The sequence below is a fragment of the Oncorhynchus mykiss genome, chromosome 19 (genome assembly GCF_057628025.1).
Source record: "Oncorhynchus mykiss isolate SJ-2025 chromosome 19, ASM5762802v1, whole genome shotgun sequence".
NCBI lineage: Eukaryota > Metazoa > Chordata > Actinopteri > Salmoniformes > Salmonidae > Oncorhynchus > Oncorhynchus mykiss.
The window spans coordinates 42080895-42108507 of NC_143040.1; the positions used below are offsets into that span (position 1 = coordinate 42080895).

The window sequence follows — 27613 nt, forward strand, 5'->3', positions numbered from 1 at the left end:
TAATACAGGTGTTGCTTAAAGTTATCTATCCCTCCTTGTAGTTGTTTAATACAGGTGTTGCTTAAAGTTATCTATCCCTCCTTGTAGTTGTTTAATACAGGTGTTGCTTAAAGTTATCTATCCCTCCTTGTAGTTGTTTAATACAGGTGTTGCTTAAAGTTATATATCCCGCCTTGTACTGCATGATGAGGTTGTCTAGCCATCACAATTGCTAGAAGTCTATGGTATCTGCTAGCATGCTGAAGGTAAAACAAGGACTATACTCTAGCTCTGATCTTTTTCCACTTGTTATGTCCCTCTGTGTACAGCTAAAAAGTGGTTATATTAACACTAAAAAGACATTGGTGAATACATGCCCTCTGCAGTACTGTAGCTACTGTTTGTGTTTGGCAGAAAGAGATGGCACAGAACCCTGAAAGACTTCCCCTTGGTAGAACATTTGCTGAGGGAAACAGTTCCATTTGAGATTTGGTGATGCTCGCTCTCGCTCTCTCGCTCTCCCTCTCGATTTCAATTCAATTGAAAGGGCTTTATTGGCATGGGAAGCATACATTTACGTTGCCAAAGCAAGTGAAATAGACAATTAACAAAAGGGAAATACACTGAACAAAAACATCAATGCAACATGTAAAGTGTTGGTCCCATGTTTCATGAACTGAAATAAAAGATCACAGAAATTTACCATACGCACAAAAGGCTTATTTCTCTCAGATGTTACACACAAATTTGTTTACATCGCTGTTAGTGAGCATTTCTCCTTTGTCAAGATAATCCATCCACCTGACAGGTGTGGCATATCAAGAATCTGATTAAACAGCATGATTATTACACAGGTGCAACTTGTGCTGGGGACAATAAAAGGCCACTCAATTTCAACAAAAGGCCACTTCAGTTTTGTCACACAACACAATGCCATAGATGTCTTTGAGAGAGCGTGCAATTGGCATGCTGACTGCAGGAAAGTCCAAAAGGTATTCCGTCATGTGAAATCCATAGATTAGGGCCTAATGGATTCATTTCAATTGACTTATTTCTTTATATGAATTGTAACTCAGTAAAATCATTGAATCAGTATAAATAAGTATAAATAAACGAGCGAAATAAACAATCAGAAATGCAGATGAAATGTTACACTCACAACATTTAAAAAAAGAATAGAGACATTCCAAATGTTATATTATTGGCTATGTACTGTTTTGTAACATACTGCAAATAGTTGAAGTATGAAAGGGAAAATAAATAAACAGATAAATATACTGTAGGTTGTATTTACAATGGAGTTTTGTGCTCCAGTGGTTGCCTTTTTTTGTGCCAACAGGTCACTCTCTCAGGTCCTTCTCTCTCTCTTTTCTTCCTGCAGACAGATTGCTATTGTGCACGGATTGCTTCACTCCACCCCCCCCCAAACGAGTTTAAAGTATTTTGTCCTGGATTGCATTAGGCAGACTGAAATTAATCTACCATTACAGGGAGAATTTAAGACTCTACAGCTTTGAGGGTGCCTGCCATAAAATAGTTTAACTGCTCTACTGAAACCATGATTGGTTGAGGCAACGGGCGAGCATTTTATCATGTGCTAAGGAGAGGACAGGGAAGGCAGAATAGGACAGTAGTATTGGCTTGTGTCCTGAGCCACATGTAAACAAGGAAACATTTCCAAGACAGAAATAGAGACAGCATGTCTAGATTCTAATGATGAATATTATGCTGATTTTAAGGACCTAATAGTATGCATTGTCTTAAATGCTGTCTCAAGGGTAAAGAGCATATAATTATCAGAGGGATTAAGGAAGGATTTAAAACAACTGAAAGTAGAACATTATTGTGAAAAGGCAGCAGTTTAAGAAGCCTTATGAGCCATATTGATGCGTGGACAAATTAAGAAGTGGGTCATGTCTCCTACAGTACAGTAGACATGGGAGACGAATAAGAATGTTGGTTTTCAGATCAGCTGTATCATCAGCAGGAGTGAGTAAGTAAAGACACATCAGAGGAGGGAACCTCTGCATGGGGGCGCAGAGGCCTCAGCTCCGGAGCACACCCCCCCCTCCAACCTCTCACCCCGCAAGCTTACCTCCAGCCCTCCCACCCAGCCCAGAGCAGAGCAACACCATGCCGCTGGGCTGAGAGCTGAAGGAAACTCCTTCCCTAGCTGTCTGCTCATTAGCACAGAGGGGAATATGCATGTCAGCAAACACACTCGACCAGGCGCTAGCTGGAGTAGCAAGGGTGCTCCTAGCATTTCCTCAGCTGACTTTGCAAGGTAATGAGGCGAATACAAACGTGTTTCACGGGCCCCGGCCTCTGCCTCTCTTTGTCTAGAGGTATGTTCCACCTAGCTATCATCCAACTAATCAGACGGGAACAGCCTCCATTTTCGGTGTGTTTGACTTCAAATGAAGAGATAATGCTGTGATATAACCTTGCTAACCTTGGTGTTTAGGTATTACACCCTGTAGACCAGTGGTTCCCAACCTTCTGTAGTTACTGAACCACCAACAGAGCTTTGCTCTGCCCAGAGTACCCCTGAAGTAACCCTCATGTGAATTTTAGCAGTATGCCTATGGTCTCAGGAATCTTCTCCTGTGGATAGGCCCCCAGGGGTCCTACTACCTACTGCTGTAGACAGTGCTAAGGGCCTAAAGGTGTGAAATGTTTAAAGCCTGAATTCACAAAAGTATGTATGTGTGTGTGTGTGTGTGTGTGTGTGTGTGTGTGTGTGTGTGTGTGTGTGTGTGTGTGTGTGTGTGTGTGTGTGTGTGTGTGTGTGTGTGTGCGTTGGTGCGTGTGTAAAATGCACACAACCTCTAATGTATTGATTCCGGACAAGCCCATAGACAGAGGTGACACCAGTTTCCTGTACCCTAATTAACCATCTTATTTAGTGTGCAGTGCTCCTTGGGTATGTCTTGTGTGTGTCCAAAATGAAACTCTAAACCCTATTCCCTACTACTTTTGACCAGAGATATTCCCTATAGAGTGCACTACTTAGTGCACTATATAGGAAAAAGGGTGCCATTTCGGGTTCACACAAGGAGGAATAGGGCCCTGATTAAAGTAAGTATAAGCCTGGTCGAAGGTAGTGCAGTACAGTATATAATAAACAGGGTGCCATTCTGGACGCAGTCCTTGAACACCGACTAGAAACACAACACAAACACATTTGAACAACACCACCGACTGCTTCCTCTGAGAAAGGCTGAACGGGAGACTAGAAACACAACACAAACACATTTGAACAACACCACCGACTGCTTCCTCTGAGAAAGGCTGTGCTTTTTCTTTTGCTGTTTTTTCTTTCAGTCAATTTAACACAGAGAACAGTTTGTCACAAACAGGATAGAATGAAAAGGTGTTTCAACATCAGACACAGTTCTGTGTTGTTCCAAACACATTGTAGATGATTTCAAACTGGGCCTTTTTCCGCACGGCCCTCGACAGACAGTTTTCTCTTGAAGCTGCTAAGGAACAGCAGACTGGCGGTGATCTCAACGTTAGAAGTGACACCCCTCCAGAAAGTGGTTTGTAATTGTTGTGATTATGCGTTTTGGAACGAGATAAAATGACTCGCGTTTTGTCGACAGCATGACCTAATGGAACGTGTTGGGGTGTTAAGGGAGGGTATAGCCGCTGTTGCCTAAACTAGGAGTAATTATGTGATTTTTATTTATTTATTTATTTTAAAATTGCTCTGATTCACTGTCATTGTCCCATATGGCACCCTATTCCCTATATAGTGCACTACTTTTGACTATGGGCCCGGGTCACAAGTAGTGCACGTTATAGTGAATAAGATGCCATTTTGGACACAACCACTCACTCAGTTATATAAAGTATGCAGGAAAAAAATGGTTGAAAGCTAAACTGCAAAGGCTAATGAAAAGAGATCAATAGAGAATTTAACGAGGCGGCTAGGCTAAATACTTGCAGTTGGACTTCATTCAAATGAAGTCCAGGCTTCTATTGTCTTCTGTAACTGCAGCACTTTGAAACTTACCACGGTGCCCCTACTGCGATGCTTAAAGTGTTGGTGGGCGACATGAGGCAAGTGCAGGCTGCATGACAACAAACTTTTCTTTTTGAAGAGTTCCCTCACAAGGCTGTTTCCCTAATCCTTTGTTAACCTACTGTGTGATGTTGTGTTTGCAACAAACTGCCTCATCGAGAGAGTGTTACACATTTACATTATAGTCATTTAGCAGACGCTCTTATCCAGAGCAAATTACAGGAGCAATTAGGGTTAAGTGCCTTGCTCAACAAGGGCACATCGACAGATTTTTCACCTAGTCAACTCAGGGATTCGAAACCGGTGACCTTTCAGTTACTTAACCGCTAGGCTAACTGTATTTTCAGCTGTATTTTCTCTCTAGTCTCCAGATGACAAACACCAATGTTGCTTACTAGGTTTACTCTCCCTCAGACCATAGCAGCACAGGCAGCATTTTCTCTTTTTCTTTTGAAGTTAATATGAATCATTTCTGCTTATTTCAATGTTTGCATGCCGACACCCTCCTGCCTTGTTTGTATCGAGGACCAACCAACAAGTGCAGTTTACACCAAATTTACATTTAAAAGGGGCCCCAGCGTGCAATGTAAAATAAGTGTTGATTCTGAGGAATATCAGCTGTGAAATCGATTGAGGTGCTCTGCTCTCTCCACAACAGGCAGGCAGAGCTGCGGCCAGCCTTGGCTTTCCAGCCACAGCTACAGGCTACTTCAAAAGGCAATTAGTGTGATTTCACATTCCCCGGCAGCTGAATAATTTCGTGTAATTTCAGCCGCACTGGATGGAGGCCAAGTTTTGCTCGAAAGCGCATCCCCCTGATTTTCCCCTTTTCCCCCCAACCGAAAACCTTTTTTCTGTTTCTCCAAGTTGCCTCTCTCTCTCTCTCTCTCTCTCTCTCTCTCTCTCTCTCTCTCTCTCTCTCTCTCTCTCTCTCTCTCTTTATACCTCACTCACTATCTCTCTCTCTCTCTCTCTCTCTCTCCCTCTCTCTCTCTCTCTCTCTCTCCCTCTCTCTTTATATCTCACTCACTCACTCACACTCTCTCTCTCTCTCTATCTCTCTCTCTCTATTTCATCTTTCCATTCCTCTCTCCCTATCCCCCTCTCTCCCCCTCTCTCCCTCTCTCTGGTGATAATTTGGAATCCTGTAGAAACACGGCTGTCCTAATTACATGGGGCTCAGCACACGCTGTCCCCTCTACCCAGCAGCCCCTGTACCACAGTCCCAGAGGGGGCCGGTCACCTGTGGCCGCCATTCGCTGCATTACTCCCCTACCCACACCCCGTCACCCCCCTGCGACTCTGACTAATTTCATTTTAGTACAGTGCTGTCAGACATCTCTCCTGTCTCTTCGCTTTTAATCGATTAGCTGAATGTCTCTATAATACATCAGCAGCCAGCTGCCTGCCTGGCAGAACGGGATTGGGTCAAAAAGACAGTTTAATTACTGTACCTACGAACCAACACACACACCACGGACGCACAAACGCACACACACACACACACACACACACACACACACACACACACACACACACACACACACACACACACACACACACACACACACACACACACACACACACACACACACACACACACACACACACACACACACAGACCGCTTGCTACACAGCTTGCTACACACATACAGTATAACAACACTAGAGTACAGCCAAGCCTTTCCATTTCCTGTTGTGAAGTAGATATGAGGTCAAATTGAACCCTGGCTCACCCATATAGTATCACCATGGGAGAATACTGTTGGTACGGAGGACCTACTGTACCCATATAGTATCACCATGGGAGAATACTATTGGTATGGAGGACCTACTGTACCCATATAGTATCACCATGGGAGAATACTGTTGGTACGGAGGACCTACTGTAGCCATATAGTATCACCATGGGAAAATACTGTTGGTATGGAGGACCTACTGTACCCATATAGTATCACCATGGGAGAATACTGATGGTATGGAGGACCTACTGTATCCATATAGTATCACCATGGGAGAATACTGTTGGTACGGAGGACCTACTGTACCCATATAGTATCACCATGGGAGAATACTATTGGTATGGAGGACCTACTGTAGCCATATAGTATCACCATGGGAGAATACTGTTGGTATGGAGGACCTACTGTAGCCATATAGTATCACCATGGGAGAATACTGTTGGTATGGAGGACCTACTGTAGCCATATAGTATCACCATGGGAGAATACTGTTCGTATGGAGGACCTACTGTAGCCATATACTGTATATGGGCCAAGGTAATTTGTTTATAACAATAAAATAAAACAAAACACTAACAAAGAAATCATTGGGGGGGGGGTTCAAATTAGAATGATAAAGGTTAGGGTGTGCTGGGGCTGAGTGTTTATGCTGATCAAAGTAAGAATACAAGTAACAGTATGTTATTGACTATTACATTTTCCAAGGAATATGCACTGCAGGGACTAGAGCAATGCATTGACTATATTATGCACAGAGTGAACAAAACATTAGGAACAACTGCTATTTCTATGACATAGACTGACTGATCAGGTGAATCCAGGTGAAAGCTATGATCCCTTATTGATGTCACTTGTTAAATCCACTTCAATCAGTGTAGTTGAGGAGACTGGGTAAATACAGATTTTTAAGCCTTGAGACATTTGAAACATGGATTGTCAACACTAAAGATTGAGGTGCCTTTGAACAGGGTAGTAGGTGCCAGGCGCACCGGTTGGAGTGTGTCAAGAAACGCAACGCTGCTGGGATTTTCACGCTCAACACTTTCCTGTGTGTATCAAGAATGGTCCACCACCCAAAGGACATCCAGTCAACTTGACACAACTGTGGGAAGCATTGGAGTCAACATAGGCCAGCAGCGCTTTGTAGAGTCCATGCCCCGGCGGATTGAGGCTGTTCTGAGGGCAAAAGGGAGTGCACCTCAATATTAGTAAGGTGTTCCTAATGTTGTGTGCGCTCAGTGTATATAATGCACTGCGGAAAATCCAAGGAATTCAGCGAGGTGGTTGTTACAGGGCAACTAATGGATGGGTGGGTGTTGTTTGTTTACAGAGCTGTTCTTCTAAAGGCAGGCGGGAGGCCAAAGTAGCCAGGTGAGGTGATGTTTCTGTCTGTGTACACAAATCCATCAGCGATAGCTCCTGTTGAACTATGTCATGTCGTGCATTTTCATTATAAACATGTAGGTACATCAGGAGCATTAGGCTGCCTATAAATACACATCCCACTCAGATATCTACGCCCGTAGAACATAAATAATTACAAACTAAAAGGCCTGAATCATTAGGAGGGGAATGAAAGTGATTGATACATCGTAGAGGGTATGAGTAGGCTGGGCGAGAGGAGCGAGCTAGAGAGAGCAAACAGACTGTCCACTTTAGAAAGTGTCCACAGAATTGATTTAACAAGTTTAATGTGTGCATCAATGTGGGACTATTACTGGTTGTAAGCTCCAGTGATGCTATTTGTTCGACTGGCAAAATACTGCTCTTCAGAATGAGTGCATTAAGGGTAAAATTGCAGAGAAAACCCTATTACAACTTTATTGCTGGTAAATTGGAACCAAACGTTGTCTGTTTTTCAATTATTCTGAGTTACCCCGAGAAATAAATCGATTTTGTATAGGCTCAATCACAGAGAGAGTGATGAGAAACGGCTTATTACGCCCTAAGAAACCCAAGGCCTCTCTTTTGTTTTTCCCTTCAGCCATTTTCAAGAAATTGTCAATTAAGTACTTTCTTTCGTTTTCTATTGGGATTGGGTTCCTCAAGCTGTTCTTGTCCAAGGGAAGACAAGAGAATCATCATGAATCTTGTATGGAGTTGTGTCATTTCGCAATGCCTGTTTGGGTTTTAAATTTTAATCTAGCCCGCCTCCCACCGCCATATTATGTCAACAGAGACATTGAACGACGCCATGGACATATAATTATTGCACACATTCACACAGCCGGAGACAGGATATTTCTAGTCTGTTCCCTTTGACTAGGGTTAAAATCAGTTTTACATAATATAAGAAAATGAATAAAATAAGACATTAAATGATTTTGGCTACAGTACATCTGGTTGAGAGAAGGAGGGAGCTGTAGCTTTTTGTTATTAGCCATTGGTCCTGAGGTGAGATGGGGGAGATATCTGATAAGAACAGCAGAAGAGAACTGGAGTCGTCCCAACGAGGTACAGTACAGTATGATGTATGATCCTCATAGAGCAGCGAAGACAGACTGTACTCTGTGCTGATGGGAATGGCTGATAGGCCTACAGGGCTTTATCCTGATGGGGAGAGGTGATACCTTGGCTCAGGTTGAATAGATAACACTGCTGCTGCTGTACTCTACCCGCCACAGTAATGAAATAGTACCAGAGTTTGTTTCCACTGTGTTGTGGCCCTATACTTTGACCTAAAACTAAAGTTATACTGTAAGGGAAATGAACTGCAATGCTGCAGCAATAGTGCATAACTTCTTCCCTGAAAACATTTCATCATGTCGACATCCCATGAACGTTTTTCAATTTGAAAAAAATAAAATGTTATTGGTCACATAATAAACGAAATGCTTGTGCTTCTAGCTCCGACAGTGCAGTAATATCTAACAAGTAATATCTAACAAATTACACAACAAATACCCAATACACACAAATCTAAGTAGGAATTAATTAAAACTATATACAGTTGAAGACGGAAATTTACATACACCTAAGCCAAATACATTTAAACTCAGTTTTTCACAATTCCTGACATTTAATGCTAGTAAAATGTCCCTGTCTTAGGTCAGTTAGGATCACCACTTTATTTTAAGAATGTGAAATGTCAGAATAATAGTAGAGAGAATGATTTATTTTTACATCTTTCATCACATTCCCAGTGGGTCAGAAGTTTACATACACTCAATTAGTATTTGGTAGCATTGCCTTTAAATTGTTTAACTTGGGTCAAACGTTTTGGGTAGCCTTCCATAAGCTTCCCCATTCCCCATTGGCCCATTCCTCCTGACAGAGCTGGTGTAACTGAGTCAGGTTTGTAGGCCTCCTTGCTCGCACACGCTTTTTCAGTTCTGCCCACAAACTTTCTATGGGATTGAGGTCAGGGCTTTGTGATGGCCACTCCAATACCTTGACTTTGTTGTCCTTAAGACATTTTGCCACAACTTTGGAAGTATGCTTGGGGTCATTGTCCATTTGGAAGACCCATTTGTGACCAATCTTTAACTTCCTGAGTGATGTCTTGAGATGTTGCTTCAATATATCCACGTAATTTTCCTTCATCATGATGCCATGTATTTTGTGAAGTGCACCATTCCCTCCTGCAGCAAAGCATCCCCACAACATGATGCTGCCACCCCCGTGCTTCACGGTTGGGATGGTGTTCTTCGGCTTGCAAGCCTCTCCCTTTTTCCTCCAAACATAATGATGGTCATTATGACCAAACAGTTCTGTTTTTATTTCATCACAACAGAGGACATTTCTCCAAAGAGTACGATCTTTGTCCGCATGTGCAGTTGCAAACCGCAGTCTTGGCTTTTTTTATGGCGGTTTTGGAGCAGTGGCCTCTTCCTTGCTGAGCGGCCTTTCAGGTTACATTGATATAGGACTTGTTTAACTGTGGATATAGATACTTTTGTACCTGTTTCCTCCAGCATCTTCACAAGGTCCTTTGCTGTTGTTCTGGGATTGATTTGCACTTTTCGCACCAAAGTACGTTCATCTCTAGGAGACAGAACGCGTCTTCTTCCTGGGCGGTATGACGGCTGCGTGGTCCCATGGTAATTGCGTACTATTGTTTGTACAGATGAACGTGGTACTTTCAGGCATTTGGAAATTGCTCCCAAGGATAAACCAGACTTGTGGAGGTCTACAATATTCTTTCTGAGGTCTTGGCTGATTTCTTTTGATTTTCCCATGATGTCATGAAGGTAGGCCTTGAAGGTAGGCCTTGAAATACATTCACAGGTACACCTCCAATTGACTCAAATTATGTAAATTAGCCTATCAGAAGCTTCTAAAGCCATGACATCATTTTCTGGAATTTTCCAAGTGGTTTAAAAGCACAGTCACCTTAGTGTATGTAAACTTCTGACCCACTGGAATTGTGATACAGTGAATTATAAGTGAAATAATCTGTCTGAAAACAATCGTTGGAAAATGTACTTGTGTCATGCAAAAAGTAGATGTCCTAACCGCCAAAACTATAGTTTGTTAACTGGACATTTGTGGAGTGGTTGAAAAACGAGTTTTAATGACTCCAACCTAAGTGTATGTAAACTTCCGACTTCAACTGTACATATGGACAAGCGATGTCAGAGCGGAACGGACTAAGATACCGTAGAATAGTATAGAAAACAGTATATACATAAGACATGAGTAATGCCAGATATGTAAACATTAAGTGATTAAGATACCATAGAATAGTATAGAAAACGGTATGTAAATATGAGATGAGTAATGCCAGATATGTACAAATTATTAAAGTGACTAGTGTTCCATTCCTTAAAGTGGCCAGTGATTTCTAGTCTATGCCTATAGACAGCAGCCTCTAATGTGTTAGTGGTGGCTGTTTAAAAGTCTGATGGCCTTGAGATAGAAGCTGTTTTTCCGTCTCTCGGTCCCAGCTTTGATGCACCTGTACTGACCTCGCCTTCTGGATGATAGTGGGGTGAACAGGCAGTGGCTCGGGTGGTTGATGTCCTGATGATCTTTTTGGCCTTCCTGTGACATCGGGTGCTGTAGGTGTCCTGAAGCTCGGGTGCTGTAGTTGTCCTGGAGGGCGGGTAGTTTTCCCTCTGTAATGCGTTGAGCAGACCGCACCACCCTCTGGAGAGCCTTGCGGTTGGGGGCGGTGCAGTTGCCATACCAGGCGGTGATACAGCCCGACAGGCTGCTTTCAATTGAGCATCTGTAAAGGTTTGTGAGGGTTTTAGGTGACAAGCCACATTTCTTTAGCCTCCTGAGGTTGAAGAGGCTCTGTTGCGTCTTCTTCACCACACTGTCTATGTGGGTGGTCCATTTCTGTTTGTCAGTGATGTACACACCAAGGAACTTGAAACTTTCCACCTTCTCCACTGCGGTCCCGTCGATGTGGATAGGGGGGTGCATCCTCTGCTGTTTCCTGAAGTCCACGACCATCTCCTTTGTTTTGTTGACGTTGAGTGAGAGGTTGTTTTCCAGGCACCACACTCCCAAAGTCTCATCATCACTGGTAATCAAGCCTACTACTGTTGTGTCGTCTGCAAACTTTATGATTGTGTTGGAGGCATGCTTGGCTACGCAGTCATGGGTAAACAGGGAGTACAGGAGGTGGCTGAACACGCACCCTTGTGGGGCACCTGTGTTGAGGATCAGCGAAGTGGAGGTGTTGTTTCCTACCTTCACCACCTAGGGGCAGCTCGTCAGGAAGTCCAGGACCCAGTTGCACAGGGTGGGGTTCAGACCCAGGGCCCCGAGCTTAATGATGAGCTTGGAGGGCACTATGGTGTTGAATGCTGAGCTGTAGTCAATGAACAGCATTCTTACATAGGTATTCCTATTGTCCAGATGGGATAGGGCAATGTGCAGAGTGATGAGTGGAATACAGTACATACATATGTTGTTGTCTTTGTAGATAGGGTAGTTTCACTTTTGCCACGACTTTACGATGCAGACTAAAGGGGATTTTCATTTATGAGGTCTGCACCAAAACTAGAGTGAGAGCCCAGCAAGAAAAAGTGGTTCTTCAAAAGTTCCCAGAGCAGATTCTAATAACACAAAAACTATCCAGTTATGCTGATGATTATACAACGTTTGTATAAAACATTCACCTGCTGTTGCAAGAACATTCCCAGAACATTGCTCTCAGGAAACAGCAGAGGGAACACCCCCCTATCCACATCGATGGAACAGTAGTGGATAGGGTAGCAAGTTTTAAGTTCCTCGGCATACACATCACAGACAAACTGAATTGGTCCACTCACACAGACAGCATCGTGAAGAAGGCGCAGCAGCGCCTCTTCAACCTCAGGAGGCTGAAGAAATTCGGCTTGTCACCAAAAGCACTCACAAACTTCTACAGATGCACAATCGAGAGCATCCTGGCGGGCTGTATCACCGCCTGGTATGGCAACTGCACCGCCCTCAACCGTAAGGCTCTCCAGAGGGTAGTGAGGTCTGCACAACGCATCACCGGGGGCAAACTACCTGCCCTCCAGGACACCTACACCACCCGATGTCACAGGAAGGCCATAAAGATCATCAAGGACATCAACCACCCGAGCCACTGCCTGTTCACCCCGCTATCATCCAGAAGGCGAGGTCAGTACAGGTGCATCAAAGCTGGGACCGAGAGACTGAAAAACAGCTTCTATCTCAAGGCCATCAGACTGTTAAACAGCCACCACTAACACTGAGTGGCTGCTGCCAACACACTGACACTGACTCAACTCCAGCCACTTTAATAATGGGAATTGATGGGAAATGATGTAAATATATCACTAGCCACTTTAAACAATGCTACCTTATATAATGTTACTTACCCTACATTATTCATCTCATATGCATACGTATATACTGTACTCTATATCATCGACTGTATCCTTATGTAATACATGTATCACTAGCCACTTTAAACTATGCCACTTTGTTTACATACTCATCTCATTTGTACATACTGTACTCGATACCATCTACTGTATCTTGCCTATGCTGCTCTGTACCATCACTCATTCATATATCCTTATGTACATATTCTTTATCCCCTTACACTGTGTACAAGACAGTAGTTTTGGAATTGTTAGTTAGATTACTTGTTATTACTGCATTGTCGGAACTAGAAGCACAAGCATTTCGCTACACTCGCATTAACATCTGCTAACCATGTGTATGTGACAAATAAAATTTGATTTGATTTGATTTGATTCACATTTTACTGCGGCAGCATGTACATGACATTAGCTGGAAACCTAATGGGAGCGTTTGGGGAACGTTCTGTGGTGGTTATTACAGATGTCGTGCACATCATTTTAGTGAATGTTAGAACATTCCAATAATATTTTATTGCTAAAGTTGTTTTAAAAAAAAAATATATATATATATATATATATATATATATATATATATATATATATACTGTATATATATATTTTTTTTTAAACATTTGATCAAACTAATGTTAAATGAAATCCTAACTAGAACTTAATGGGAATCTTAGCTAATGTTTGGGGAATTTCTCCAGTTTGCTGGGAGAGTTATATTACACTGAGAGCCTAGAGAAAGCTGTGTAACATCCAAAGACATGCAAATTCCAGCAGACCAACAGGCTAAGCTACAGACAAAAAAAAAATGTCAAACAGCTCGTTGGCTGAGTTTAATTAAGGGATCTGCATAATTTGAAAATGCTGTAGCCCCCCCCCCCCCCCCCCCCCAAAGAAAAATCTAAATCAAACTGCCGCCTTGATGTTGATATCATTTAATGGCATCAGCTCCTTTACGGCGTCAGTGCGTGTGTTTCTGGTGTCTCGTTGCCACGGCGCAGAGAGGAGAGGCAGGAAGGAACACTGATCGCTGCTGTGTTAAGACAAATGAGAGGATGTAAAAATGGAGGAAAAGGAGGGGGGGGGGGGTGACACTCTAGTTGTGACAATTAGACTGCTGCTCTCTCAGTGCTCTGTCTGACTGCTGAGATGCATCTCCTTCATAGATGACATCCCAAACAAGTCGTTGGAGAAGAAAAGAAAGATGTTATTAATCAGGAGAACATGCTCCTCCTGACCCCAGCTAAACAATGGGGATCAACGCCTCTACAGAAGGGTTTAGACGACTTCTCATGACGCTCACATCTTTCTTCTTCGCTAGTAATTGGCTTGGCGTGTTGCTCTGAGAGTACACGGCGATACAGAACTACAGTGCATGTACAGTCGCATCCTAAATGGCACACTGTTCTCTATAGTGCACTATATAGGGAATAGGGTGCCATTTGGAGCCGCCAAACGACGCCTCGTCCATTTAGCTTTGTTTTTACCTGACAAAATACATGAACACATAGATTTCCAATCCTGAACGTACATTGTTGATGTCTTGAAAAAAGCGCAGTGGGTTTATTATTATTTCTCTCCTCCAAGGTTAATGCAAGTTGGACTCCTTTCAAAATCTACTTCCTTACAAGGACTCAAAAGTCAATTTGTAACACTATCCCTGTCAAGCCTATAATCCTTATAACTCCATTTCCCAAACCCCCTCCCTCCTCACACTAATTAAATTACAAAAAGTGTATATTCAAGAAAATGATTGACAGGAAACCGCAAATTAATATTTTGGTCCTTGGAGACTGGTGGAACTTAAATGAAGTGATGTTCTTTAAACTAAACTACTATCCTACTTAGATGATTTGGAGAGTGGGAGAGTGTGTAATTGTTCAAAATGGCTACAATAAGTCATCAAAACGTTGCTTACAAATTCAGGCAGAGACTTCAAAGCAGTGGACAGCATCAACATTCTGGCTACTAGTGGCGAAGCGGCTTCCTTAACAATAAAAACAATGACTTCATGTTTTATTCATGAATACATATACATTCTCATTAGCACAGGCTGGTGGTGGTCAGGAGGGAGATGGCGGTGTGTTTGTGTGTGTGTGCGTGTGTGTGTGCGTGTGTGTGTGTGTGTATATGTGTTTGTGAGGCTGGGGGCCAAGCTGTGCTGGACGCCTTGGGGCTATCTGTTGATTGACTGGGCTGCGGTCCCAATGGTGGTGACCCCATGGACACTGTACTGAGGAGCTGTCTGTCGTTCTGCCTGCCTGCACGTCGGCCCATCCGTCTGTCTATGCACCCTGGAGCTGAATCTCCTGTCCCCCCACTCTGTGGCCTTTCAGAAGGGCTGGGCGATGCTCACGCCTCTTCTCTCCCTGTCTGACTCCAACACATCAACACATCTCTGGGTAACAATGACAATGATGTTGCTATGTGGAGGCTATGCTGGTGAGTCCAATGCTATCCCGGCCTGCATCCCAAATGGCACCCGATTCCCAATGTAGTGCACTACTTTTGGTAAGGCCTCCTAGGGAATGTAGGGAATAGAGTGCCACTTGGGATACACCCCCACTGTGCATGCCCCCGCCACCGGCCTTGTTATCACTCCTCATTAAAGGGCAGGTGCAGTCAATTCACCTTCGTCCTCGAGCTTAATCTGCGCCGGGCCAAATTATATCAACACCACAACATTTTAGCAAGGCAGACAGAGAGAGAGAGAAAATGCTTTTAGAGAGGGCTGTTATCAGAGAGGGGCTTATTATAGACATTAATAAATGAAACGGGTGACTGAAAACTGTTAGTCATGGGTTGAGATGGCAATAGCTAAATGCTTCACGCATGAATTGGCTGGTTTTTCAGACCCCTGCCAATGTCTTTTCTATCGCCGCACGCATCCCCTCGAACTCCCCCCACTGTATGCGTTTTAAATTGTAGAAATTCATTGGTTTCGATATGAGGGTCTTTGCGACAGCAAGCAAACAGAGTGATTAAGTCCAGGCCTGGCTATTGAGGGGCAGAAAATGGTGCGATTAAATTGGATGATTAGGGGAGTCATTTGTGTCCTGTATGAGTGGGAGGAACCGTCACAAACACTTCAGAGGCCAGAGCCCTCTCTGACCTTCACCTGACATAGTACCTAAAGTCTCTCTGTCTCTCTCTCTCTCTCTCTCTCTCATTCATTCTCTCTCGCTTTCTCCCTGTATCTGTGTCTTTCACGCTCCCATCGCCTCTCTCTCCTTCTATCTACCTCCTCTACCTCCATCTCTCTCTTTCTCTTTCTCCCCCCTCTCTGTTGCCCCCCTCTCTTGCTCTCTCTTTCTTCTTCTACCTCCCCCCTCTCTCTCACCCATCCGTTAATGTAGCGCTGCATTAGCCAATGCTGGAGTTTACCTTTGTCAGAGGGATAAATCAACAGTAAAGGTGGTGGGAGCAGAGCAAGCCCACATGATTTGGTTCAGATCAATTAAGAGTGAAGAGACGGACTGACTGGACCCCATGTTACACTAGCCTGTACACACAGAGGAAGATCTGCCCGGTCAAAGGATATTGGCACTGTAATGTTTTAAAAGAAACCATATCACAGAATTATTTTGGACATTTTGATTCATGCGAAAGGTTGTAAAGCTACCAAGACAACTTGGCTTAATTATGAAACGTATTACTGCTGCCTTAGTCAAGACAATTACATTTGATTGGATACTTTCTTTGTTCAACAAGCTCTTTCATGTCATTTTAATTTACTGTCGAAGCAGGCTGAATATTGGAAACTAAATTATTTACTGCAGGCTCCATAAGCCAATAATGTTCCATTTGTCTGGTACTGAGAGGGACTAGACTAACAAGATTATTAAGGACATTAGTTGTAATGGTACATGTCCTTCACTTGATTTGAGCCTTCGTGCTGTGCTTTCAGACATTGCACTTCAAACAGAATGCACTTCATCCAGAGAGCAGCCTGTCATCTGTCTAGCATGTTCTACTGACTGAGGCTGTTGCTGTGGAGCAGGTAAGGACCGATAAGGCCAATACAGACCAGTACGGTACATTGCCAAATGACTCCTACACCCTGGTCATACAGTATATTCCCTTGTTGTAGCCTACTGCAACTATTCTTACTGCACCCTACACAATTTCCTTATTTTCTGCATCATTTCTCAGTTCAGGCTACACCTCTGTATTTCCTGATTTATCGACAAGTCTTTCATCTATTTTCCACGACTGTTGTTGTCCTTGGGACAAGGACCTTGGCTACAGCAGAGAGCTGACACCTTCATGGCTGGGCAATGTGAGAGGGCCATGTGAAGGCAGTGTGCTGCTCTACTCTGGGCTCTGTAATGTAAACCCACGGTGGTGATTTGTACCACTTTGTGTGGGTATTAGGTCCAGCTGACTAAACGGCCAGTCACAACGCTAGAAACAAGCCTTTCCATATTCATTCCAACTGTCCCCCTGATTTATTTCTCCATTACTGGACCATTTGCAGAAGCACTAATTACTGAGCCCACCGACACAAGGTATAGTGCCTGGTTGCATGCGTAACTAACGCAGCTACAGTAGGCCATGTACTGTAATAAAATAAATGCTTTTAACCCTTGACCTTTTTACAACCGTCCGACAAGGCTCTCCAATTTCAGTTTCAATTTCAAGTTTACAGTAATCATGTTGTGTAGGAAGTAATGCTTTGATAATACAAGTTTACAGTAATCATGTTGTGTAGGAAGTAATGCTTTGATAATACAAGTTTACAGTAATCATGTTGTGTAGGAAGTAATGCTTTGATAATACAAGTTTACAGTAATCATGTTGTGTAGGAAGTAATGCTTTGATAATACAAGTTTACAGTAATCATGTTGTGTAGGAAGTAATGCTTTGATAATACAAGTTTGCAGTAATCATGTTGTGTAGGAAGTAATGCTTTGATAATACAAGTTTACAGTAATCATGTTGTGTAGGAAGTAATGCTTTGATAATACAAGTTTACAGTAATCATGTTGTGTAGGAAGTAATGCTTTGATAATACAAGTTTGCAGTAATCATGTTGTGTAGGAAGTAATGCTTTGATAATACAAGTTTACAGTAATCATGTTGTGTAGGAAGTAATGCTTTGATAATACAAGTTTACAGTAATCATGTTGTGTAGGAAGTAATGCTTTGATAATACAAGTTTACAGTAATCATGTTGTGTAGGAAGTAATGCTTTGATAATACAAGTTTACAGTAATCATGTTGTGTAGGAAGTAATGCTTTGATAATACAAGTTTACAGTAATCATGTTGTGTAGGAAGTAATGCTTTGATAATATAAGTTTGCAGTAATCATGTTGTGTAGGAGGTAATGCTTTGATAATACAAGTTTACAGTAATCATGTTGTGTAGGAAGTAATGCTTTGATAATACAAGTTTACAGTAATCATGTTGTGTAGGAAGTAATGCTTTGATAATACAAGTTTACAGTAATCATGTTGTGTAGGAAGTAATGCTTTGATAATACAAGTTTACAGTAATCATGTTGTGTAGGAAGTAATGCTTTGATAATACAAGTTCAGAACAAAAATTCAATCAACATACAAACACGCATATCATAAGCACACATAGACACACACAGGGGGGGGCATTCTGAAGTGCAGTTTCATTCAGCTACTAAGCTACTGGCAAGTGGCAACCTTTGCTTTGTTGTCTCCATTGATGAGTGAAATAGGCCATTAGGACCATAGTTACACAGTAACACACAGAGACTCTTCATTAAGAAAGACCAAACACACAAACATCTATGTGATTTCATGTCCCAGAGAAAACATCTTGTAAAAAAAAGTAATGTCTTATTTACTAAGAAAACGACTCGTATTCAACCACACTGTTTTGCCCTCCCAGTGTTCCATTTAATTGTTATCTGTTAAGAAATATAAACAAAGTGACTCCACTATTCTCCTTCATTAAAACACATTGTTCAACAACAACGCTTCCCAGAGCTGTTTGTGCCCACAGAAAGGTGTACAAGTAATTGTTTCCATGGCAATTACTTTCCTTGGTTGTGCATATTAAAATAAATAAAGAAAATAACAAAAACATGCCCACCAGCCTTCCAATGCAGCCAAAAGCAATTTCCTCTTCCAAATGTAGTTATGCAAAGCCTATGGGCATCATCAGCATTTAGTAATTACTTTTATAATTACTGCTGTTTTGCTCACTGTCATTCAATTTTTCTTACACCACGACTGGGGAATCGAACATCTCACACTCACAGCTGGGCAAATTACTATCCATATATTAATTGAGAGAGAAATATAGGAAGCTGTTTAGTCCATGCAGTTCCTCAACTATAATACACTAACTAACCTGTGTGTGTCTATACAAGCTGCCATTTTTCCAAAAGGTGCATTAATGCCACATTTATTTTCTGTGTCCTGAGTGTCTATTGTGATGCAAACACCATTGGGTTGTATCCCCAAATGGCACCCTGTTCCCTTAATTGTGCACTACATTTGACCAGGGACCATAGGGACACCTATAGGGCTCTGGTCACAAGTAGTGCTCTAAATAAGGATAGGGTGCCATTTGGGACGCATCCCATTAATTCCCTCATTACCAACAACAATGCGCATGGCACAATGGGCAACAGGGAAAGTGTACTTTAATCAGTGCCCTCTTCAGCGCCAACCTGCTGACCCAAAAGCTCTTCATACGGAGGGACTGGGCCACTTAGGGATTACAGCTAGATGGCTTTGCCAGTCGGTCAAAGGCTTCAACCAGGTAGCGTGTTCAACACCATTTGACATGTAGAGGTATAGTAGTTCATATTACATTTCCCCCTTGATCAGGTGGGTGGCAGATTGGTAATATCCCCCAAGTAGTGGCAATAGGAAGGAGGTTATTATTTGGTGAGAAAAGGATTTATATCATATCTATAGTGCTGGGTAGGGAGGGAGGGAGGGGGATAGACTGTGAAGTAGAGAAGGCAGCGTGCATAGACCTCAGACACCTCAAGGTCAATGTGAAAAGTCACTGACAAAACAGTGTCCTTTGGAGCAAGTACATGGGTTTTTGGCACTGATTCCATTCTTTTAATAGTTGCTTTGCAGCTGAGTTAAGAAAGAAAATCACCAAGTGACAGGTACAACACTTGTGAGAAGTGCACAGTGGTCCACTTTTTAATTTGTTCTAAAAAAGAATGCACATTTCTCAAGTGAATGATTTGAATATGTATGAACTGAATGTTTAATTATAACCATAAACAGTATAAACTTCATATCCATTTTGTTTGGCTTGCATTTCCTGATATGGAGCATTTTCCTTTGCAAAACATCAAAGTGGGAAACATATTGCCACCGTGTAAAATAAGTTATGTTTGGTCATTCCAGCCATAATGGAGGGCTATTAGTGCTAGCAGCAGGCTAAGTACTGAAGCCATCAAATCTGAAAGGGCTGGATGGACCATAACTACAGAAACCCCACTGTTTCTCTTCTCTCTGTAATTAACACAACTGTCCCAAATGGCACCTTATTCCCAATGTAGTGCACTATTTTTGACCAGGGCCCTACATAGGGAATAGGGTGCCATTTGGGAAACAAGCTAAGACTCTTAATGTGCAGGGGACATCCAGGGGACTGACACGCAGCACGAACAGCTTGATGGAAATCAAATAGCGCAAGCCCACACATAGACGAAGAGAATAGACAGAGATAGCCTCTCTGGTTGGTTCCTCTTTGACGACGATCCTTGATAGCCTGGCTGATGTGACCCAGCGATGAAGAGCATTGAGTCACTGGTTTGGACTGGAAGCTGTTTGTTAATGCAATTTTCGCTCAGAAACTGAGCAAACGCATTGATTGGTTCTCTCTAATGTTTTTTTCCTGGGGTTGTTAACTGCCTTGCTCAAAGGAAGAACAGCAGATTTTTCCACCTTGCCAGCTCAGGGATTTGAACGGTTACTGTCCTAAAACTCTAATTGCTAGGCTACCTGCCGCCCGAGGAGAACCAACCAGTAAAAGCACAGTCCCCTTCATTATCAACGCAGCACGCCGTCAACATCGAAACAGCCTTTCCAGACTCTGAAGTCAGGAGGACTTCAAGTTCGGTATCAGACTAGAGTTCAGACCCCTAATTTAACACAAGGCTATCATTGGATACCAAACAACACTGTGGCCTATTCAGTTGACACAGTCAGTCACGTGGACAAATTCCCCCTTCCTTCAGGGAAGTTATTCTCACAACCAGCTTCATAAGGAATGCTTTTCCAACAGTCTTGAAAGAGTTCCCACATATGCTGAGCACTTGTTGGCAGCTTTTCCTTCACTCTGCGGTCCAACTCATCCCAAATCGCAATTGGGTTGAGGTCGGGTGATTGTGGAGGCCAGGTCATCTGATGCAGCACTCCATCACTCTCCTTCTTGGTCAAATAGCCCTTACACAGCCTGGAGGTATGGTGGGTCATTGTCCTGTTGAAAAGCAAATGAAAGTCCCACTAAGGGCAAAACAGCTGGGATGGCGTATTGCTACAAAATGCTGTGGCAACCATGCTGGTTAAGTGTACCTTGAATTCTAAATAAATCACTGACATGATCCGTTCACATACTGTCACGTTCGCCATAATGGGTAGACCAAGGCGCAGCGTGCGTAGAGTTCCACATATTTTAATTAATAGAAACTCACCAAACAAAACAAACAAGCACAAACAAAACGTGACGCTACTGGTGTGCACACAGGCAACTATCTGTAGACAAGATCCCACAAATCACAATGAGGAAATTGCTGCCTAAATATGATCCCCAATCAGAAACAACGATAAACAGCTGTCTCTGATTGGGAACCATACCAGGCCAACATAAACCTCCCCCCTCCCCCCAAAGGTGCGGACTCTGACCGCAAAACCTGACTCAATAGGGGAGGGTCCGGGTGGGCATCTACCGTCGGGGGGCGGCTCCGGTGCAGGGCGAAGTACCCACTCCGCTCGCAGATACGATGTCTTCCTCCATGGCGGCTTTGGTGCGGGGATCGTCGCAGGAGGAACAGGACCGTGTGTTGTTGCCGGAGGCACCGGACCGTAGATCGTTGCAGGAGACTCTGGACTGAGAACCCCTGCTGAACCCTCTGGACTGCAGACCGTCGCTGGAGGCTCTGGACTGCCGACCGTCGCTGGAGGCTCTAGACCGCCGTCCGTCGCTGGAGGCTCTGGACCGCCGACCGTTGCTGGAGGCTCTGGACCGCCGACCGTCGCTGGAGGCTCTGGACTGGGAACTGTCGCCGGAAACTCTGGACTGGGAACTGTCGGCGGAAGCTCTGGACTGTGGAGGCGCACTGGAGGCCTGATGCATGGGACCGGTACAGGTGGCACCAGACTGGTGACACGCACCTCAGGGCGAGTGTGAGGAGAAGGAACAGGACGGACCTGACTGGGAAAGCTCACTTGAGGGAGAGTGCGAGGAGTTGGACGCACTGGGTTGGGAAGGTGCACTGAAGACCTGGTGTGTATAGCCGGCATCAATTGTTCCGGAACTTTAACACACTTCTCAGGACGAGTACGGGGAGCTGACTCAGGTGGCACCAAACTGACAACACGTTCCTTTATTCCAAATCTGTGCATCCTCCACCAACTCAACAACTCTCCCATTTCTCTCTCCTCCAAACTCTCCTTCTTCTCCCAGACTTGGTCTGGTTCACTCCTCGGCTTTTCTTGGGGTTTCTGTGGCCTACCCCCCCAACTTCGTCGCTGTCCCTCCTTTGCTGCTTCCACCTGCCTCCATGGCAGGCTCTTCTCTCCTGCTCTTACGTCATCCCAAGTCCAGGATGTTCTCTCCCTAATCTCCTCCACAGACCAGGATGCCATTATCTCCTGGGCACGCTGCTTGGTCCGTTGTTGGTGGGATCTTCTGTCATGATCGCTATGATGATTGGACCAAGGCGCAGTGTGTCTAGAGTTCCACATATTTTAATTAATAGAAACTCACCAAACAAAACGTGAAGCTACTGGTGTGCACACAGGCAACTATCTGTAGACAAGATCCCACAAAGAACAATGAGGAAATGGCTGCCTAAATATGATCCCCTGTCTCTGATTGGGAACCATACCAGGCCAACATAAACCATTAATCCCCTAGATGCCCCACCCTAGCCACTATCACGCCCCAACCAACAGAGAATGAACAGCTCTCTATGGTCAGGGCGTGACATATACTCTCACAAAGACACGGCAGATGGAACCAAAAATCTCAAATTTGGACTCATCAAACCAAAGGACAGATTTCCTTGCAGCAATTTGACCATGAAGGCCTGATTCATGCAGTCTCCTCTTCCTCTGAACAGTTGATATTGAGATGTGTTTGTTATTTGAACTCTGTAAAGCATTTATTTGGGCTGCAATCTGAGGTGCAGTTAACTCTAATAAACTTATCCTCTGCAGCAGAAGTAACTCTTCCTTTCCTATGGCAGTGCTCATGAAAGCCAGTTTCATCATAGCGCTTGATGGTTTTTGCGACTGCACTTGAAGAAACTTTAAAAGTTCTTGACATTTTCCGGATTGACTGACCTTCATGTCTTAAAGTAAAGATGGACTGTTGTTTTTCTTTGCTATTTTGATCTGTTCTTGGCATAATATGGACTTGGTCTTTGCTCAAACACATTAAGGAAAGAAATTCCACAAATTAACTTTAAACAAGGCACACCTAATAATTGAAATGCATTCCAGGTGACTACCTCATGAAGCTGGTTGAGAGAATGCCAAGCATGTGCAAAGCTGGCATCAAGGCAAAGGGTGGCTACTTTGAAGAATCTGTTTAAGAATTTGAATTTAAGAATTAATTCATATTTTGATGTCTTCACTATTATTCTATAATGTAGAAAATAGTCAAAATAAAGAAAAACCCTTGATTGAGTAGGTGTGTCCCAACTCTTTACTGGTAATGTATGTCCAACAAAAATTCAGAAAACCACAGAGTAAAGAGGTAGACATTTAGTGTACGTATGTACTGTATAGTACAAATATGATTTGTGCAAGACGGTCTCTGAGCATTTTTTGTTGTTTTTGAGCCATCTGATTTCTTGCATTTTCGTAAATTGTGGCACTTTGGTGAATGCTCTCTCCGCTCTGCTCCTCTCTGATTTTCTCCTCACTGCTCCTCTCTGCCCCTCTCTGATTTGCTCCTATCTGCTCCTCTCTGATTTGCTCCTCTCTGCTCCTCTCTGACTTGCTCCTCTCTGATTTGCTCCTCTCTGCTCCTCTCTGATTTGCTCCTCTCTGCTCTGCTCCTCTCTGCTCTGTTCCTCTCTGCTCTGTTCCTCTCTGTTCCTCTCTGCTCTGCTCTGCTCCTCTCTGCTCTGCTCTGCTCCTCTCTGCTCTGCTCCTCTCTGCTCTGCTCCTCTCTGCTCTGCCCCTCTCTGCCCCTCTCTGCTCCTCTCTGCTCCTCTCCGCTCTGTTTCTCTCTGCTCCTCTCTGCTCTGCTCCTCTCTGCTCTGTTCCTCTCTGCTCTGTTCCTCTCTGTTCCTCTCTGCTCTGCTCTGCTCCTCTCTGCTCTGCTCTGCTCCTCTCTGCTCTGCTCTGCTCCTCTCTGCTCTGCTCCTCTCTGCTCTGCCCCTCTCTGCCCCTCTCTGCTCCTCTCTGCTCCTCTCCGCTCTGTTTCTCTCTGCTCCTCTCTGCTCTGCTCCTCTCTGCTCTGCTCCTCTCTGCTCTGCGCCTCTCTGCTCTGCATGCATGAATAATAAAATGGCCAGGTGGTGGAGGGGTTGGAGGGGGTCAGGAGGCGTGCGCCAGCCGCCAAACAAGAGAAAGGTCATGCTTGTTTGTGCAGTGTCCTTCAACAGATGTGAACCGCCTCTGACAGAGACTAGCAAATTCCGGTTAAAACGCTCAGAAAAAATTAGTTGATGGGTCAATTACAGTAAAGGTCACTAGAAGGCAAAGAGGAGAGAAAGGAGAACGGCGAGAGAGGAGAGGCGAGAAGTTACGATAATAAATCAACAATGTTTGGAGAGAAGTGGAGGTCAAATTCTTTTAGCTCCGATGCCAGCAATATCGGCTACCGCTTTTATTACTTAGCCGAGCTTCCTCACACTAGAGGCTGTTCTAAGGACGTTTGGCAACTCAGACAGACATCACCGCCGTCCAAACGCCAGCTCTTACTCATGCTTTATTCTGAACAAAAATAGAAAATAATAAAAAAAGAAAGAATGAGAATTTTCCCGAAGCAAAGATCCATTCCAAAACCAGAGTGAATTTACAAAACCGGGGCAGTGCTACTGAGATTTCCCTAAAGGTTACAATCATCAGTTATTAAGTCGAAATGTCTTGTCAGAAGCCGGCTCAGTTTTCTCCCCCAGCAAATCTCCTATAATAACATATTCATGGTAACACCTACACGGGTGTGTATGTTAAGGCACCAGGCAAATTGATTGAGAGACTGGGCCTGCCAAATGAACTAGGCCGGCCATGTATCAGAAACAATATTATTCTGCTGCTGTGTGGGGCTAACCTTGATCTGTGTTGCACAAACAACCCTGAAGAGAAATGATCCTGGCCTTTCCTGTCCGCTCCCTCTTCTGGTACAATAACCTAGCATATGCCCCCTCCCTCCCTGCCATCTTACACAGTGCATTGACAAACCTGGCTCCTTTGTGTGTGTGTGTGTGTGTGTGTGTGTGTGTGTGTGTGTGTGTGTGTGTGTGTGTGTGTGTGTGTGTGTGTGTGTGTGTGTGTGTGTGTGTGTGTGTGTGTGTGTGTGTGTGTGTGTGTGTGACATCTGTAAACCAAGCTCTTCAGCCAGCTGTGTGTCTGGCACGCTGGGAGCTGTGGAAGCTCCGGGTCAGGTTCATCTAATGTAGCCTATTCAGAAATAACACTGATTCATGGGCAGAGGGAGATGGTCAGCCGTCTCCATTAGCTACCGGCAATGCACAGCAACAAAAAGAATGGGATCAATACGCCGCTCTTTTCAGAATGTAGTGCAAATAAAATGTGGTGAGTTAGTGATTCGATTCAGACGGGCACTATCTGTCTGTCGATAGCATGGAAGGACAGGGCACGCAGTGGAGAGAGAGAGCATTGTTCTACAGAGGTAGACAGAGGTAGGGTAGACGTCACCTTGGTGTGTGTAGTCATTAAAATATCCAAAATGTAAACGTTGGTGGTTCAATCCTCCTGGCAGCATCGTGTAATCATCTTTGATTAAATGCAAAGTGTGGGCTATAGGTCTTAGTTGTGTTAGTAGGGAATCTAGCAGGATGCTCTAACCCAAATAATTCTGCCGTATACATTTTCTCATTAAAATGCATGTGTCTTTTCAAAGGCAGACAACAATGATGCCATCTGGTGTGTGTGTGTGTGTGTGTGTGTGTGTGTGTGTGTGTGTGTGTGTGTGTGTGTGTGTGTGTGTGTGTGTGTGTGTGTGTGTGTGTGTGTGTGTGTGTGTGTGTGTGTGTGTGTGTGTGTGTGCAGAGCAAACATTGTGCATTGACTGAACATTTCTGCAATTTACTTTAATGTTTACGGTCATTCCTACTCCAGCATACCCTTTTAAAATATACAGAGCTGTATCTCCTTTAAGTGCACTGTACAAATACCCAATTTCAAAGGCAAATTCGGTTACATTTGGATTCAGTATTGCTGCATGTACTAGGCGCAAAGCTACATTTATCAAAGTTAAATGTTTACTTTTTGAATATTTGTGACCAGACGACAGTAACAAGAGTGCCTCATTTCCCTACCAGTCTAATATTGTGTGTAGACTGAGTACAGTAAAACGTGAAAAATGACCTTAATCCTGTCATTAACGTTGACATTTTATCTCACATAATATTTGAATTTACAGTTTCACCTTAAATGGATACTTCTGGATTTTGGCAATGAGGCCCTTTATCTACTTCCCCAGAGTCAGATGAACTGCTAGCGGATACCCATAGAATTCCAGTCATTGTGCTAATGCTAGTTAGCGTTGGCTCGCAAAACTACCTCTAACGTCCTTCATACTGGACACAGAGACATAAAAATGGAATCCACAAGTTCATCTCTGGGGAAGTATCCAAAATCCCAAAGTATCCTTTAATGTCACAGTAGTTTAATGCTCAGACAAAGAGAGATATCATCACTGTACAGTTAGTAAGTTGAGTGGACCATTGATGGAAACTGTTGGTACTGAACTAGACTGAACTGAACTAAATTGTGGGTAGTTGGACCATGGTGGAGAAGGAGCTGACCTTTGACGGAGGTGTTGGGTGGTGGGCCTTCTATGCGCAGGTTCCATGGCGGGTCCCCCTGGTTGGCGAAGTCCCTCATCTTCAGGTAGCTGATGGTGAGGCGGATGATGGAAGCCTTGTCCAGCTGGCTGGTGATGGCGCCGGGCAGGGGCAGCATCTTGGCCAGCTCATAGAACTCAAAGTTCTCCTTCCCTCGCCGCGAGCGAGCCGCATCCCGGGACTTCTCCTTCCTCAGAGCCTGCAACCTGGTGGGGACAGGAGAAGAGACAGGAGTGAGGACCAGGGTTGTGTTCAGTAGGGACAACACTTTTTGCAATACTCTGAAACTAGGTGGGAGACGAGCAGAAAGTTAGGGCCTTGGTTTCGACCAGGAAGAACAGAAAGGCCATACCATAATTCGAAGCCATAAGCAAGATAGCAAGCAAGCAAGACCAGGGTCAGGTTAAGTAAGGAGAAAACGTTTTGAAAAAGGGGAGGGGCTACCTGTACTTGTCCAATTAGAACACATATTGTTCTGCATTGCAAAATGTTTTGCTAAGGTGGGACCTATTGAACATGACCCTAGTCCCTCTGTCAGCTCAGACACCTGCCTGTTGTCATACTGTGGACTAAGTCTAAGCCTGTGTCCCAAATGGTACCCTAAAAAATAAATAAAGGGAAAAGGGGGGCATTTGGGAGCTAGGCTAGGTTACAGGGCTATGGGACCAACCACACCAAGTCAGTCAGTCTTGGCCGTTAGTGACTTGCTCTACTCCATTGGGAACGCTCAGCACAATTGATTCAGTCATTGGAATTTAGAAGTGGGTCGAAGTTCTGATTAGCTTTGGCCTTGGGTCTCATGAGACAGCCTGCTGAATGACTTTCAGATTGCTGCCTTTTTTTAACGTAAGACACTGCAATAGGCCCAGATA

The 27613-nt window shown here is 43.9% G+C and overlaps 1 protein-coding gene and 1 long non-coding RNA gene across 9 annotated transcripts in view; one reads left to right on the forward strand and one right to left on the reverse strand.

Annotated features, from left to right (window-relative positions):
* Positions 1–27613, reverse strand: part of LOC110497688 (neuronal PAS domain-containing protein 3) — a 371078-nt gene that overhangs the window by 232576 nt on the left and 110889 nt on the right. For all 8 annotated transcript variants that reach the window (XM_090211028.1, XM_036954672.2, XM_036954671.2 and 5 more), the window contains one exon: positions 26703–26947. In XM_090211028.1, coding sequence (XP_090067154.1) covers positions 26703–26947 — 245 coding nt within the window. The remainder of the gene's footprint in view (positions 1–26702; positions 26948–27613) is intronic.
* LOC149975193 (uncharacterized) overlaps positions 1–27613 on the forward strand; it is a 356113-nt gene that overhangs the window by 29851 nt on the left and 298649 nt on the right. The window lies entirely within an intron of this gene.